The 12,539-nt window shown below is 44.5% G+C and overlaps 1 protein-coding gene across 1 annotated transcript in view; it reads right to left on the reverse strand.

Moving 5' to 3' along the window:
* Positions 1 to 888: 888 nt before the first annotated feature.
* LOC126988223 (uncharacterized) overlaps positions 889 to 12,539 on the reverse strand; it is an 18,288-nt gene continuing 6,637 nt past the window's right edge. The window contains exons 3-6 of the mRNA XM_050846238.1: positions 12,400 to 12,539; positions 10,910 to 11,044; positions 5,275 to 5,454; positions 889 to 1,898 (exon numbers count right to left, since the gene is read on the reverse strand). The exon at positions 12,400 to 12,539 is cut by the window's right edge and continues 71 nt beyond it. Coding sequence (XP_050702195.1) covers positions 1,318 to 1,898; positions 5,275 to 5,454; positions 10,910 to 11,044; positions 12,400 to 12,539 — 1,036 coding nt within the window. The 3' untranslated portion in view covers positions 889 to 1,317. The remainder of the gene's footprint in view (positions 1,899 to 5,274; positions 5,455 to 10,909; positions 11,045 to 12,399) is intronic.

Consider the following 12,539-nt stretch of genomic DNA (forward strand, 5'->3'; position numbering starts at 1 on the left):
CATCGATAATTTCTGCCTTTTTTTTCTCATTGGATGTTTACGTTCTTCTAATATCATTTTTATATCCTCCTTTTCATGAGTTCCAATATTCCTTTCCACTGTTTGAATCTTTATCCTATTTCCACAAAACCAAGAAAATTTATCACATTTGCACTTTAATCTCATACCTGCTTATTTCTTCTCAGTAGTGTCCAATTCTTTTTTTTTTCTATTTTTCTTCATTTTTTTGCTATTCTCGTTTAGATTTGCATTTTTTCCGTTTCTTTTCCAAATTTTCTCTGCATTTTTTTATCTTTTCCTCTCTCCGCTTATCCTACTTTTCCTTTCCAAATTTTCTCTGCAGTTTTTCATCTTTTCCTCTCTTCGCTTGTCCTCCTTTTCCATCATCTAACTATTTTTTTTATATTAATCTTTTCTGTCTCATTTTCTCTCTTCCATCTCATTTATTTCTCATCAATCTGTATCATCAATCACCTGTTTTTCTTTTCTTCCTTATTTTGTATATTTTATCTTTCACACTTTGAGTCTGTTTTCCCTGATGCATGTTTTCAATCTTTCATCTGTTTTCATTTCTTTTCTCTAACTTTTTTCTATATGTCAGTCACCTTTTCTTCCTTGATCTCACTTTATTTTCTCGTTGGCATCTTACACTTTTCCACTTTTATATCATCGACGTTTCTTGACTTTCACTGTTTTATCATTTATATTTAAAATCTCTTGTTTACGAAAAAAATATACACATCCAGTTAACGCGATTTTCCATTCTCTCTCTCTCTCTCTCTCTCTCTCTCTCTCTCTCTCTCTCTCTCTCTCTCTCTCTCTCTCTCTCTCTCTCTCTCTCTCTCTCTCTCTCTCTCTCTCTCTCTCTCTCTCTCTCTCTGCCTGGCGAGTGAATTTACCTATGATTGTATGAATGTATGTATGTATATAATTATGTATGTATGTATATATGTATGTATGTATGTATGTATATATGAATGTATGTATGTATGTATGTATGAACGTTTATGTATTCCCGTGACTGGGTGATGGAATGGAAAGTTACATACTGATGCATGCACTGTACACACGACCTTAGAATTATATGTACATTGTGTGTGTGTGTGTGTGTGTGTGTGTGTGTGTGTGTGTTCGAGAGAGCAGGAAAGAGCAACACATTTTTACGCATGCATGAGGGAGGAGGGACAACACACACAGTTTTCCACTTCACGCCCCGCAACACACCCGCACCAACATCACCGCGGACAACCAACACAAAAAGACACTCCCGCGCCGCTTCGTCCGCCGCGCCTCGCTTCCCGCACGCCCCGCCGTGGACTAGAGCTTAGGGCGGAAGGCGTGGGCGGGGGAAGGCCAGGAGGAGGAGGAAGAGGAGGAAGAGGAAGAGGAGAAGGAATGATCAAAGCACATGAGCGTCGGAACTCTGAGTGGGCGATGGTGGTGCCTTCGGGAGGAGGAGGAGGTAGTGTAGGATTTTAAGAATAAGGAGAAGGATGGCGTATAGGAGACGAAGGAGGAGGAAGAGGATAAGGGAGTGTAGGATGCAGGGAAAGAAGGCGGAGTGTAGGAACCAAAGGATATCCTCAAATCACCTCCCAACTCCTGTTTTCTTAAGATCGTGACGCCAAGGAATCTGTTTCCATCCCTCTCGGCGACTGTTAACGATCCTTCTGCTGCTTTACTAGTCTGGGAGGCTTCCTGAAGGCCACTCGTCCCCCTGATGGCGTTGGGGAGCACTAGACACGCCGCCAGAAGTACCCAGAGGCACCAGGCTCTTGCCCACTCGCGCCCCAGCAGATGGTGAAGCCCCAGCAGGAGCAGCGGGAGGCCTGGCGTTCCTTGGGTGGACGTTTGGGCTCGGCTCGGCTGGGGGTCGTTTTGGAGCTCGGCTGGAGCCTCTTCTGGGGGAAAGGAACGGGGATCAAGGGCACGCAGCGGTGGGGAAAGGAAGGATTAGTGTTTTAAAGACCAAGAAAGAGAAGACTACGTAAGAACATAAGACCATAAGAACATAAGGGGTCTGAAAGAAAGAGAACGAATGTGATCATAAGAAAGAGAACGATTAGTGAAAAGAGAACGAAGAATGAATAGTGAACCAAATAGTGAAGAGAGAAGCGAAAAAGGAGAAGAAAATGATCCTTATGTTATGTTGATGTTTGGGAAGGAAGCAGTAGGATTAGGTCACACGGAGAATAAAAGAGAGCTAGCGTTGGAAAGAGGCGAATGGAATGAAACACAAAGAAGGGAACAATATAAACGGAAGAGTAAGATGGAAATATAACATCAAATCAGACAGACCAAAAATAAGGATACGTGATTCAGAACACGGGAAGGAAGAGTAGAAGCACCACTCACAAAAACAAGAACTCGAAGGAAACATGGAAACATGGAAATGCAGGCAACAGAAAGCCTATTGGCTCATTACGAGGTTGTCCGCTTTGGTGATTTAATCTGCTCGACAGCCACTTGGGGCCTGGGGAGCAGATGAAAGCACCTCGACATTGAGGAGCAGATGAAAGCACCTCGATATTGAGGAGCAGATGAAAGCACCTCGACATTGAGGAGCAGATGAAAGCACCTCGACATTGAGGAGCAGATGAAAGCACCTCGACATTGAGGAGCAGATGAAAGCACCTCGACATTGAGGAGCAGATGAAAGCACCTCGACATTGAGGAGCAGATGAAAGCACCTCGACATTGAGGAGCAGATGAAAGCACCTCGACATTGAGGAGCAGATGAAAGCACCTCGATATTGAGGAGCAGATGAAAGCACCTCGACATTGAGGAGCAGATGAAAGCACCTCGACATTGAGGAGCAGATGAAAGCACCTCGATATTCAGTTTACTCCCGACGCAGCGAAGTGACGGTCGATTCTATATTTGAAGGAGTTGATAGTATTCGCATTTACTACTTCTGAAGGAAGATTGTTCCAGTGACGGATGACTCGGTTTGAAAAGAAACTTCTTCCGATGTCTGTGTTACATCGACTAGACTGAATGGGTAAACCGTTATTTCTAGTTCTTAGGTTGGCTTGCAGTTCAAAGAATTTGGAGTAATCGACGTTATTGATTTTTTTCAGATACTTGAAGACTTGAATCATATCCCCTCGCAGGCGTCTTTTCTCCAATGTAAAGAGATTGAGTCGCTTGAGTCGTTCCTCGTACGGTTGAGCCCTTAAGGTTGGTATCATCTTCGTGGCGCGTCGTTGAATCCTTTCCAGTAAATCAATGTCCTTTCTGTAATTAGGAGACCAGAACTGTACTGCATACTCGAGGCGCAGTCTTACCATGGAATTATACAAGGATAGCATCACGTCTGGTGTTTTACACTCGAAGTTCCTCGCTATGAACCCGAGCATAGTGTTGGCTTTGTTGTAGGCTTTTTTACAGTGATTCGCGTGTTTCAGGTCACTGCTGATAGTGACTCCAAGATCCTTTTCCTCCTGCATCGCTTGCAGAGGTCTCCCATTCATGATGTATGTATGGTTACTATTTCTGGACCCAATGTGCATGACTTTGCATTTGTCAACATTAAAAGACATTTGCCATTTTTCCGACCATTCGATAATGTGATTGAGGTCTTTCTGAATGATTACGCAGTCGGTCTTTGTGAGGGCATCTCCACCCACCTTGGTGTCATCAGCAAATTTCGATATTGTGGATTTCAGTCCTGATTCTAGGTCATTGATATATATGATAAAGAGGATGGGTCCCAGCACTGACCCTTGAGGCACTCCACTAGTGACTGGAAGCCAATCGGAAGGCTGTCCGTTGAGTAGTACTCGTTGTTTTGTGTCGGTGAGCCAATCTCTTATCCACGCGATCAGATTGGCTCCAATGCCCGCCGAGTGCAGTTTCTTAAGGAGTCGCTCGTGCGGTACCTTGTCGAAGGCTTTCTGAAAGTCCAGGTATATAACATCACTGGGGATGTGGGCATTCCAGCTCTTATATATACCTTGGAAGAAGTCTAATAAATTCGTTAGGCAGGAGCGCTTGTTTCTGAATCCATGCTGGGTGTCGGAGATTATATTATTGTCTTTGGAGGTTACATTATGGGAGATAAAACACTAAAAGCAGAGGACAATGTATGTAACATAAAAGATATGTACGAAAGTAACAAAAACTCAGATAAAAGGCAAAAAGAAGGAAAAGGGATTCATAACAAGAGTAGGAAGAGCAGAAGTAACACACAAGGATGAGAACCCGAAGTAAGACGAGAAATAAAAAACTCAAGCCAGCGAACAAAAGAGGATCAGGAGGTGGAAGGCGCGGAAGTCGAGTCAAATAAAGAGGATCAGAGGAACGAAACGCCGAAGAGGAATAACCTAAAAGGGATTTGGGAACGAACCGTCTAAGAGGAGCGGAATAAAAGGCGATTGAGGATACAAAACGACCAATTAGGATGGGATAAAGGGATTAGAGGAATGGGATAACGAGGAGGAGGAGGAAGAGGAGGAGGAGGAGTACAGTCAAGGGGATTAGGAAGGAAGCAAGAGAGGAGGAGGACAAAAGGGAAGAAAAATAATGAGGGAGAAAAAGGCCAAGGGGGTTAAAGAGAGAGAATCATGAGAATAGAATCAAAGGGAAGATTTTCATTGCAAGAGAAAAGAGAAAACAAGATCGTGATTTTCGTTGGAAGATAAAAAAAAAGAGAATGGATATCAAAAGAGAGTCATTAGCAAAATCTAAGAAAGCAGATTAACGGAAAAAGTATCGGAACTTATACGCTAAGGAAAAGATAAAGAGGAAAAGAAATTAAAAAAATCAGAAGGAAATGAATAGGGAAACACAGCAAACCGAAAACAGAGCAGATGTCAACGAAAGAGGGAATAGAAAATGAAATAACGAAATGAAAGAAACCAGAAAAAACGAAACAAGAAGAAGAGGATGTGAGAGCAAGCCCGGAAAACAAAAGGAAAAGAAATGATCAAGGAAAACATAAGATAAAATAATTAAAAAAAAGAGAAAAAAACACAAAAACAAGATATTAAAAAAAGTATACAAAAAAATACGAATATTATCATTACAAACACACACACACACACACACACACACACACACACACACACACACACACACACACATCCACCCCTCCCTCCACCCCTCCCTTCCCCCCTTACCCCTACCACCCCCACCTCCCCTCTCCCCTCCCACCCCCTCCCTTCCCCCCTTACCCCTACCTCCCCCACCTCCCCTCTCCCCTCCCACTCCATCCCTCCCCCCCTTCCCCTACCACCCCCACCTCCCCTCTCCCCTCTCCCCACCACACCCACCGTCGAGCACGTGGACCGACACCGAGGCGGGCGTGGCGTGGACGGGCGCGCACGTGTAGTTTCCGGCGTCCCTCCAGGTGGCGTGGGTAACCAGGAGCCAGCTGGTGCCCGAGTTCTTGTCCGTCACCAGCTGGACGCCGCCCCGAGCCCCGGCGTTGATCTCCACCAGCTCCTCCTTGGCTGCGGGGAGGAGAGAGGAGGTGGAGGTGATGGTTGCTGGTTTGTAGAGGAGAAGACAAGGAGAGCAATTGATAGTGATATGTCCTTAGAGGAGGAGAATCGGAGAAACATTAGGATCAGAAAAAGAGGATTGAACGCTATGTGAAGCAGGAAGAAGATAAAGAGGATGAGGAATATAAAGTTCTCGAAGAAGAAGAAGAAGAAGAAGAAGAAGAAGAAACATTTGGATCAGTAGAATAGGACTGAACGCCATGTGAAGAAGGATCAGAAGAAGGAGGAGGAGGAGGCGGGGAAAGAGTGAGGCAGGAAGAAGAGAAGGAAGAGTGGAATGGATAACAGTTCCGATCCTGGCTATTGACTTCCACTCCCTCCTCTTCGTCCGTCGTTTAAGGGATAGGAGAAATACGTTGAAGGATTGGAGAGGATTGCAAAAGTTCTGATGCATTGAGGAGAAGGATAAAAACGAAGAGGAGGAGGAGAAAAACTAGGAAAAGGGTAGTAAGGGCGTCTGTTATTTTTATGTGGTAGTCAATGGGATCAGTCGAGTGAAAAAAGAAAGAAAGACGATGTAAAGAATAGAGTATATTATAATGGCAGTTTAAAAGAAGGGCGTGGAGGAAGGAGCGAAAATTTATGTAAGTAGGTGACGATAATGGTAATGAGGATGTGAGGGAAAGAGGTTATTGGGGAGGAGGAAGAGGAGGAGGAGGAGGAGGAGGAGGAGGAAAAGAAGATAACAAGAAAATGAAGAAGAAGAAGAGGAGGAGGAGAAGGAAGAGAAGGAGGGGGAAGAGGAGGAGGAGGAAAAGAGGAAAAGGGAGGAAGAAAAAAGAAAAAAGAAAAAAATAAGAAAATGGAAAAAAATGGAAATCGAAGAAGAAGAAGAAGAAGGAGGAAGAGGAGGAGGAGGAGGAGGAAAAGAAGAAGAAGAAGAAAAAGGAGGAAGAAAAAATTAAAAATAAAATTAAAATGAGAAGAAAATGTAGAAAATGGAAATTGAAGAGGAGGAGAAGAAGAAGAAGAAAAAAAAAGAAAAGGAGAAAGAAAAAAGAAAAAAAAACAGAAGAAAATGTAGAAAATGTAAATTGAAGAAGAAGAAGAAGAGGAGAAGGAAGAGGAGGAGGAGGAGGAGGAGAAGAAGTTACTCCCTTAGAGCGCATAGCGAAAAAAGATTTACCCACAAACAAGAAATGCAACTCGGGATATTAGAAAGCTAGAGTCTGAACAATAAGCCAAGCCCAACGCATCAACTAAAACTAAGGACACTTGAATACAGGAAAATACCACTAACAGGTTCGAATCCCCTCCCAGCACCCTCCTTTCACACCTGAGGCCCCCAAAACAACACTAACTCCCCCGTGAACACTTCTCTATATTCCCTCTTCCCTTTATCATGACCCTCTACTAAGGACACTTGAATACAGGAAAATACCACTAACAGGTTCGAATCCCCTCCCAGCACCCTCCTTTCACACCTGAGGCCCCAAAACAACACTAACTCTCCCGTGAACTCTTCTCTATATTCCCTCTTCCCTTTATCATGAATACAGTCAAATACTACAAACAGGTTCAAATCTCCTTCCTAACACCGTCCTTTCACACCTGAGGCCCCCAAAACAACACTAACTCCCCCGTGAACTCTTCTCTACATTCCCTCTTCCCTTTATCATGAATACAGTCAAATACTACAAACAGGTTCAAATCTCCTTCCTAACACCGGCCTTTCACACCTGAGGCCCCTAAAACAGCACTAACTCTCCCGTGAACACTTCTCTATATTCCCTCTTCCCTTTATCATGAATACAGTCAGATACTACAAACAGGTTCAAATCTCCTTCCTAACACCGTCCTTTCACACCTGAGGCCCCCAAAACAACACTAACTCCCCCGTGAACTCTTCTCTACATTCCCTCTTCCCTTTATCATGAATACAGTCAAATACTACAAACAGGTTCAAATCTCCTTCCTAACACCGTCCTTTCACACCTGAGGCCCCTAAAACAGCACTAACTCTCCCGTGAACACTTCTCTATATTCCCTCTTCCCTTTATCATGACCCTCTACTAAGGATACTTGAATACAGGTAAATACCACTAGCAGGTTCGAATTCCCCTCCCAGCACCCTCCTTTCACACCTGAGGCCCCCAAAACAACACTAACTCTCCCGTGAACTCTTCTCTATATTCCCTCTTCCCTTTATCATGATTACAGTCAAATACTACAAACAGGTTCGAATCCCCCTCCCAGCACCCTCCTTTCACACCTGAGGCCCCAAAACAACACTAACTCCCCCGTGAACTCTTCTCTATATTCCCTCTTCCCTTTATCATGACCCTCTACTAAGGATACTTGAATACGGTAAAATACTAAAAACAGGTTCAAATCTCCTTCCTAACACCCTCCTTTCACACCTGAGGCCCCCAAAACAACACTAACTCCCCCGTGAACTCTTCTCTGTGTTCCCTCTTCCCTTTATCATGACCCTCTACTAAGGACACTTGAATACAGCAAAATACCACTAACAGGTTCGAATTCCCCTCCCAACACCCTCCTTTCACACCTGAGGCCCCAAAACAACACTAACTCCCCCGTGAACTCTTCTCTGTATTCCCTCTTCCCTTTATCATGAATACAGTCAAATACTACAAACAGGTTCAAATCTCCTTCCTAACACCCTCTTCTCACACCTGAGGCCCCTAAAACAACACTAACTCCCCCGTGAACTCTTCTCTGTGTTCCCTCTTCCCTTTATCATGACCCTCTACTAAGGACACTTGAATACAGCAAAATACCACTAACAGGTTCGAATTCCCCTCCCAGCACCCTCCTTTCACACCGAGGCCCCCAAACCAGCACCAAGTCGGCCGTGAACACTTTATTTCCATTATCGGGGCGTCGTGGAAAGAGTATCGGCGGTAAATTGTGGGGATGGGCCTCCAGGGCACAGGTGGAGGGCCAACCCGCGCCCCGGAACGGCCTCTGTGGGCGCGTGGCTCACAAGGGGCGGCGCCGAGGCATTGAAGAGCGCGCTTGACTGCAGAGAACTCCTCCTTATGGGACTTTTTTTCCCTCTTATGTAACGGCATTTGAGGGTGTAAGGATGGAGGAGGTAGGTGTGTGGCTGGGTTGGTGGTGTGTGTGTGTGTGTGTGTGTGTGTCTGTGTGTGAAGGGGATATGTGTGCGTGTGTGTGAAGGGGCATGTTTTTATGTTTGTGTGTTGTTATATAGTTGTTATTATGGTAAGGCACCGATGTTGTTTCCTTTAATAATGATCTAAATTTGCTGTCTGAATTTAAATGCTACTTAGAATTCTGTGGTTTTGTGGGTCATGGGTCATGTTACTGTTATTACCATTGTTGTTGTTGGAGGAAAGGAGAAAGAGAAAATGAGGAAAGGAAGAACAAGAGAAACTACAGTAGCACATAATGATTTAGAGAAAGAAGGATAAAATATAGGAAGGAAAACGCAGAGGAGGGAGGGGACAGAAAGGGGTGGGGTGGGAGGGGTGGGGAGTAAGAGGGTGAGAAACTATTTATAATTAATTTGATCCCTTATGAAATGTGTCCAAGGAAAGTTAGGGTCTCTCTCTCTCTCTCTCTCTCTCTCTCTCTCTCTCTCTCTCTCTCTCTCTCTCTCTCTCTCTCTCTCTCTCTCTCTATCTATCTATCTATCTATCTTCCCAGCCTGCGGAGAGAAGACGTGGATGAGAGGGAGGAAATGGAGGGAAAAGTGGAGGAGAGGAAAACGCGAGAGATAAGAGAGAGAGAGAGAGAGAGAGAGAGAGAGAGAGAGAGAGAGAGAGAGAGAGAGAGAGAGAGAGAGAGAGAGAGAGAGAGAGAGATGTTTGCCTGTGAAGAACGAAAGAATAGGAAAAAAGGAGAGGAATAAAAGGAGTAGAGAAAAAGAAGGGAAGAATATTAGATTCGTGAAGAAAAAAAATACAGAATAAGTAAAAAATGTAAGAATAAGCAAAAAATGAGAGGAAAAGAAGGAAAAGAAAAAGAAGAAGAAAAGGTAGGAATGTAAAATAAGTGAGGAAGGGAAAATAAATTGGATAAAATATGTAAAAATAGATGTAAGAGAGAGAGAGAGAGAGAGAGAGAGAGAGAGAGAGAGAGAGAGAGAGAGAGAGAGAGAGAGAATCCGCAAAATCAGAAGCTTCGTTCGTCAATGAAAAACAAAATTAACAAAAAATAACAGAGCGAGAGCAAAGCATTCAATCTTGTAGAGAAAACAACAACAACAACAACAACAACAACAACAACAAAGTGATAAAAAGTGGTTTAAATTAAAATACACAACCTTTTTTTTCCTCTTCCTTCCTTCCTTCCTTCCTTTCCTTCCTTCCTTCCTTACCTTCCTTCCTTTCCTTCCTTCCTTCCTTCCCTTCCTTTCCTTCCTTCCTTCCCTTCCTTCTTTCCCTTCCTTCCTTCCTTCCTTTCCTTCCTTCCTTTCCTTCCTTCCTTCCTTCCTTCCTTTCCTTCCTTCCTTCCTTCGCTTCCTTCTTTCCCTTCCTTCCTTCCTTCCTTCCCTTCCTTCCTTCCTTCCTTTCTTCTTCCACATTCCTCCAGTTCCACACACTCCCCTCCACCACAAACCCTTTTCCTCCCTCCATTCTCTCCCCTTCCACATATCCTCTTATTTACCTGCAATTTCCACCTCTGCTCTTTCTGTTAGGTTTTATTTTTTACAGCAAAGGAGACAGTTCAAGGGCGTAAAGAAAAATATTTAAAAAAAAGCCCGCTACTTACTGCAACTTATCTTTTCTTTCGTTATTTGTCTTTAATCTGTTTTGTTTCTCTTACAATTGTTTTTTTTTTCATCTTTCTTTCTCTCTTTTGTATAATCTTCCTTCTTCTCATCTTTCTTTTCTCCCCTGCATCCATTCTCCCTTTCTTTCGGCCTTTCCAGCATTACTTTTCCCTTCCTCCTCTTCCCATCTTCTATTTCATCTCTTTTTCTTCCCCTTTTCCCCTCCTCCTTTTCTCGTTCGTAACTTTAACATCACTTTTCCCTTCCTCCTCTTCCCATCTTCTATTTCCTCATCTCTTTTTCCTTCCCCTTTTCCCCTCCTCCTTTTCTCGTTCGTAACTCTAACATCACTTTTCCCTTCCTCCTCTTCCCATCTTCTACTTCCTCATCTCTTTTTCCTTCCCCTTTTCCCCTCCTCCTTTTCTCGTTCGTAACTTTAACATCACTTTTTCCCTTCCTCTCCTTCTCATCCTCTATTTCCTCATCTCTTTTTCTTCCCGTTTTCCCCTCTTTCTTTTCCCTTACATCACTTTTCTCTCCCTCTCCTTCCCATCCTCTATTTCCTCATGTCTTTTCCTTCCCCATTCTCCCCTCTTCCCTTTCCCCGTTCGTACCTTTCGCAAAATCAGTTTCCCCTCCTCTCTTACCCATCATCTTTTCCCTCCCTTTCCCCTTCTCCCCCTTCCCCCGGTGTGTACTCACGTGGGTCGCGGGGTAGCACGTGGTACCAGGTAACGGGCGCTCCTCTGATGGCGCCCTTCACTACACAGGTGATGTTGATGTCGCTTCCCGCCTTCATGAAGATCTCCCTCGAGCCGGTGATGCGCGCGCTGGGGACTGGGGGAGAGAGGGAGAGGGGGGGAGGAGTTAGATTAGGGGTGGCAGATTATCGTATTCACCACATTGTATTCATCCTTTTTAAGCCTCAAACTCTCGTGCCTACACAAATAACGATAGAAAATTGAAGTCAGCGTTAAAACTCTTATTTATTGATGTTTCTATGTGCTTTTTTGCTATAATTATTCGTCAGAAACTACGAAAATACAATACGATGAGTACGATAATTTGGAAACGCTGGAGAGGAGTTAGATTAACCCGGTAGCTGCGGGGGTCATGTTTGTTAGGTTAGGTCAGGCTAGGTTAGGTTAGGTTAAGTTAGGTTACGTTAGGTTAGGTTAAAGGCCCCTCTAAGCAAAATAAAGAGAAAGAATAATCACTCACGCAAACCATTTCATATTATATATCAACGCATGTGTGATCAGTTTATGCATGGCAGAAATTTGGCCCATCGCTGGTACACGGTAAAGCCACAAATTTGGCCCGTCGCTGCTACACGGTAAAGCCACAAATTTGGCCCATCGCTGGTACACGGTAAAGCCACAAATTTGGCCCGTCGCTGCTACACGGTAAAGCCACAAATTTGGCCCATCGCTGGTACACGGTAAAGCCACAAATTTGGCCCATCGCTGGTACACGGTAAAGCCACAAATTTGGCCCGTTGCTGCTACACGGTAAAGCCACAAATTTGGCCCGTCGCTGCTACACGGTAAAGCCACAAATTTGGCCCATCGCTGGTACACGGTAAAGCCACAAATTTGGCCCGTCGCTGCTACCGGGTTAAGGGTGACAGGTATGGAGAGAAAAAGTAACCGGAGAGGAGGATGGTAAAGTTGGCAAAAGTGTTCCTCCTCGCGCAGTGCTGGGAAAAAAGTGCACAAATGTCTGAATAAGCGAAGATAAGTGACTATTTCAGGCTAGCAAATTACTTAACACTTAAAAGGAAGGTGTGTGGATAAGAAGAAGGGAGGAACGGGAGGAGGAGGACCTAAGAAGCGATACAATGCGTTACAGGTCAAAAGGAGAAGAAGAAGAAGAAGAAGAAGAAGAAGAAGAAGAAGAAGAAGAAGAAGAAGATGGGAGGAACGAAAGGAGGAGGACCTGAGAAGCGATACAAAGCGTTACAGGTCAAAAGAAGAAGAAGAAGAAGAAGAAGAAGAAGAAGGAAGGAACGAAAGAAGGAGGACCTGAGAAGCGATACAATGCGTTACAGGTCTTGTTCTTGATTTACGCGACCTCTTCAAGTACACAATACTCGCGTAAATCGAGAGTTACCGTAGCAATCAATGTCACATCCGCTTTCTCGCTCTACCCATCCTCCCCCGCATCTATCCCCCCCTCTCCCCTCCACTTACCCACAACGCTGAGCCTGAAGCGGCGGAATATCTTGGGCTGCGTGGACACCTGACACTCGTAGAGGCCGGAGTCGGTGATGGCGGGCCGGTCCACCTCCAGGCTCCAGAAGGGCGAGCCGGGCAGGTGCAGCGCGCGGAAC

This window comes from Eriocheir sinensis, chromosome 68, assembly GCF_024679095.1.
Source record: "Eriocheir sinensis breed Jianghai 21 chromosome 68, ASM2467909v1, whole genome shotgun sequence".
Classification (NCBI taxonomy): Eukaryota; Metazoa; Arthropoda; class Malacostraca; order Decapoda; family Varunidae; genus Eriocheir; species Eriocheir sinensis.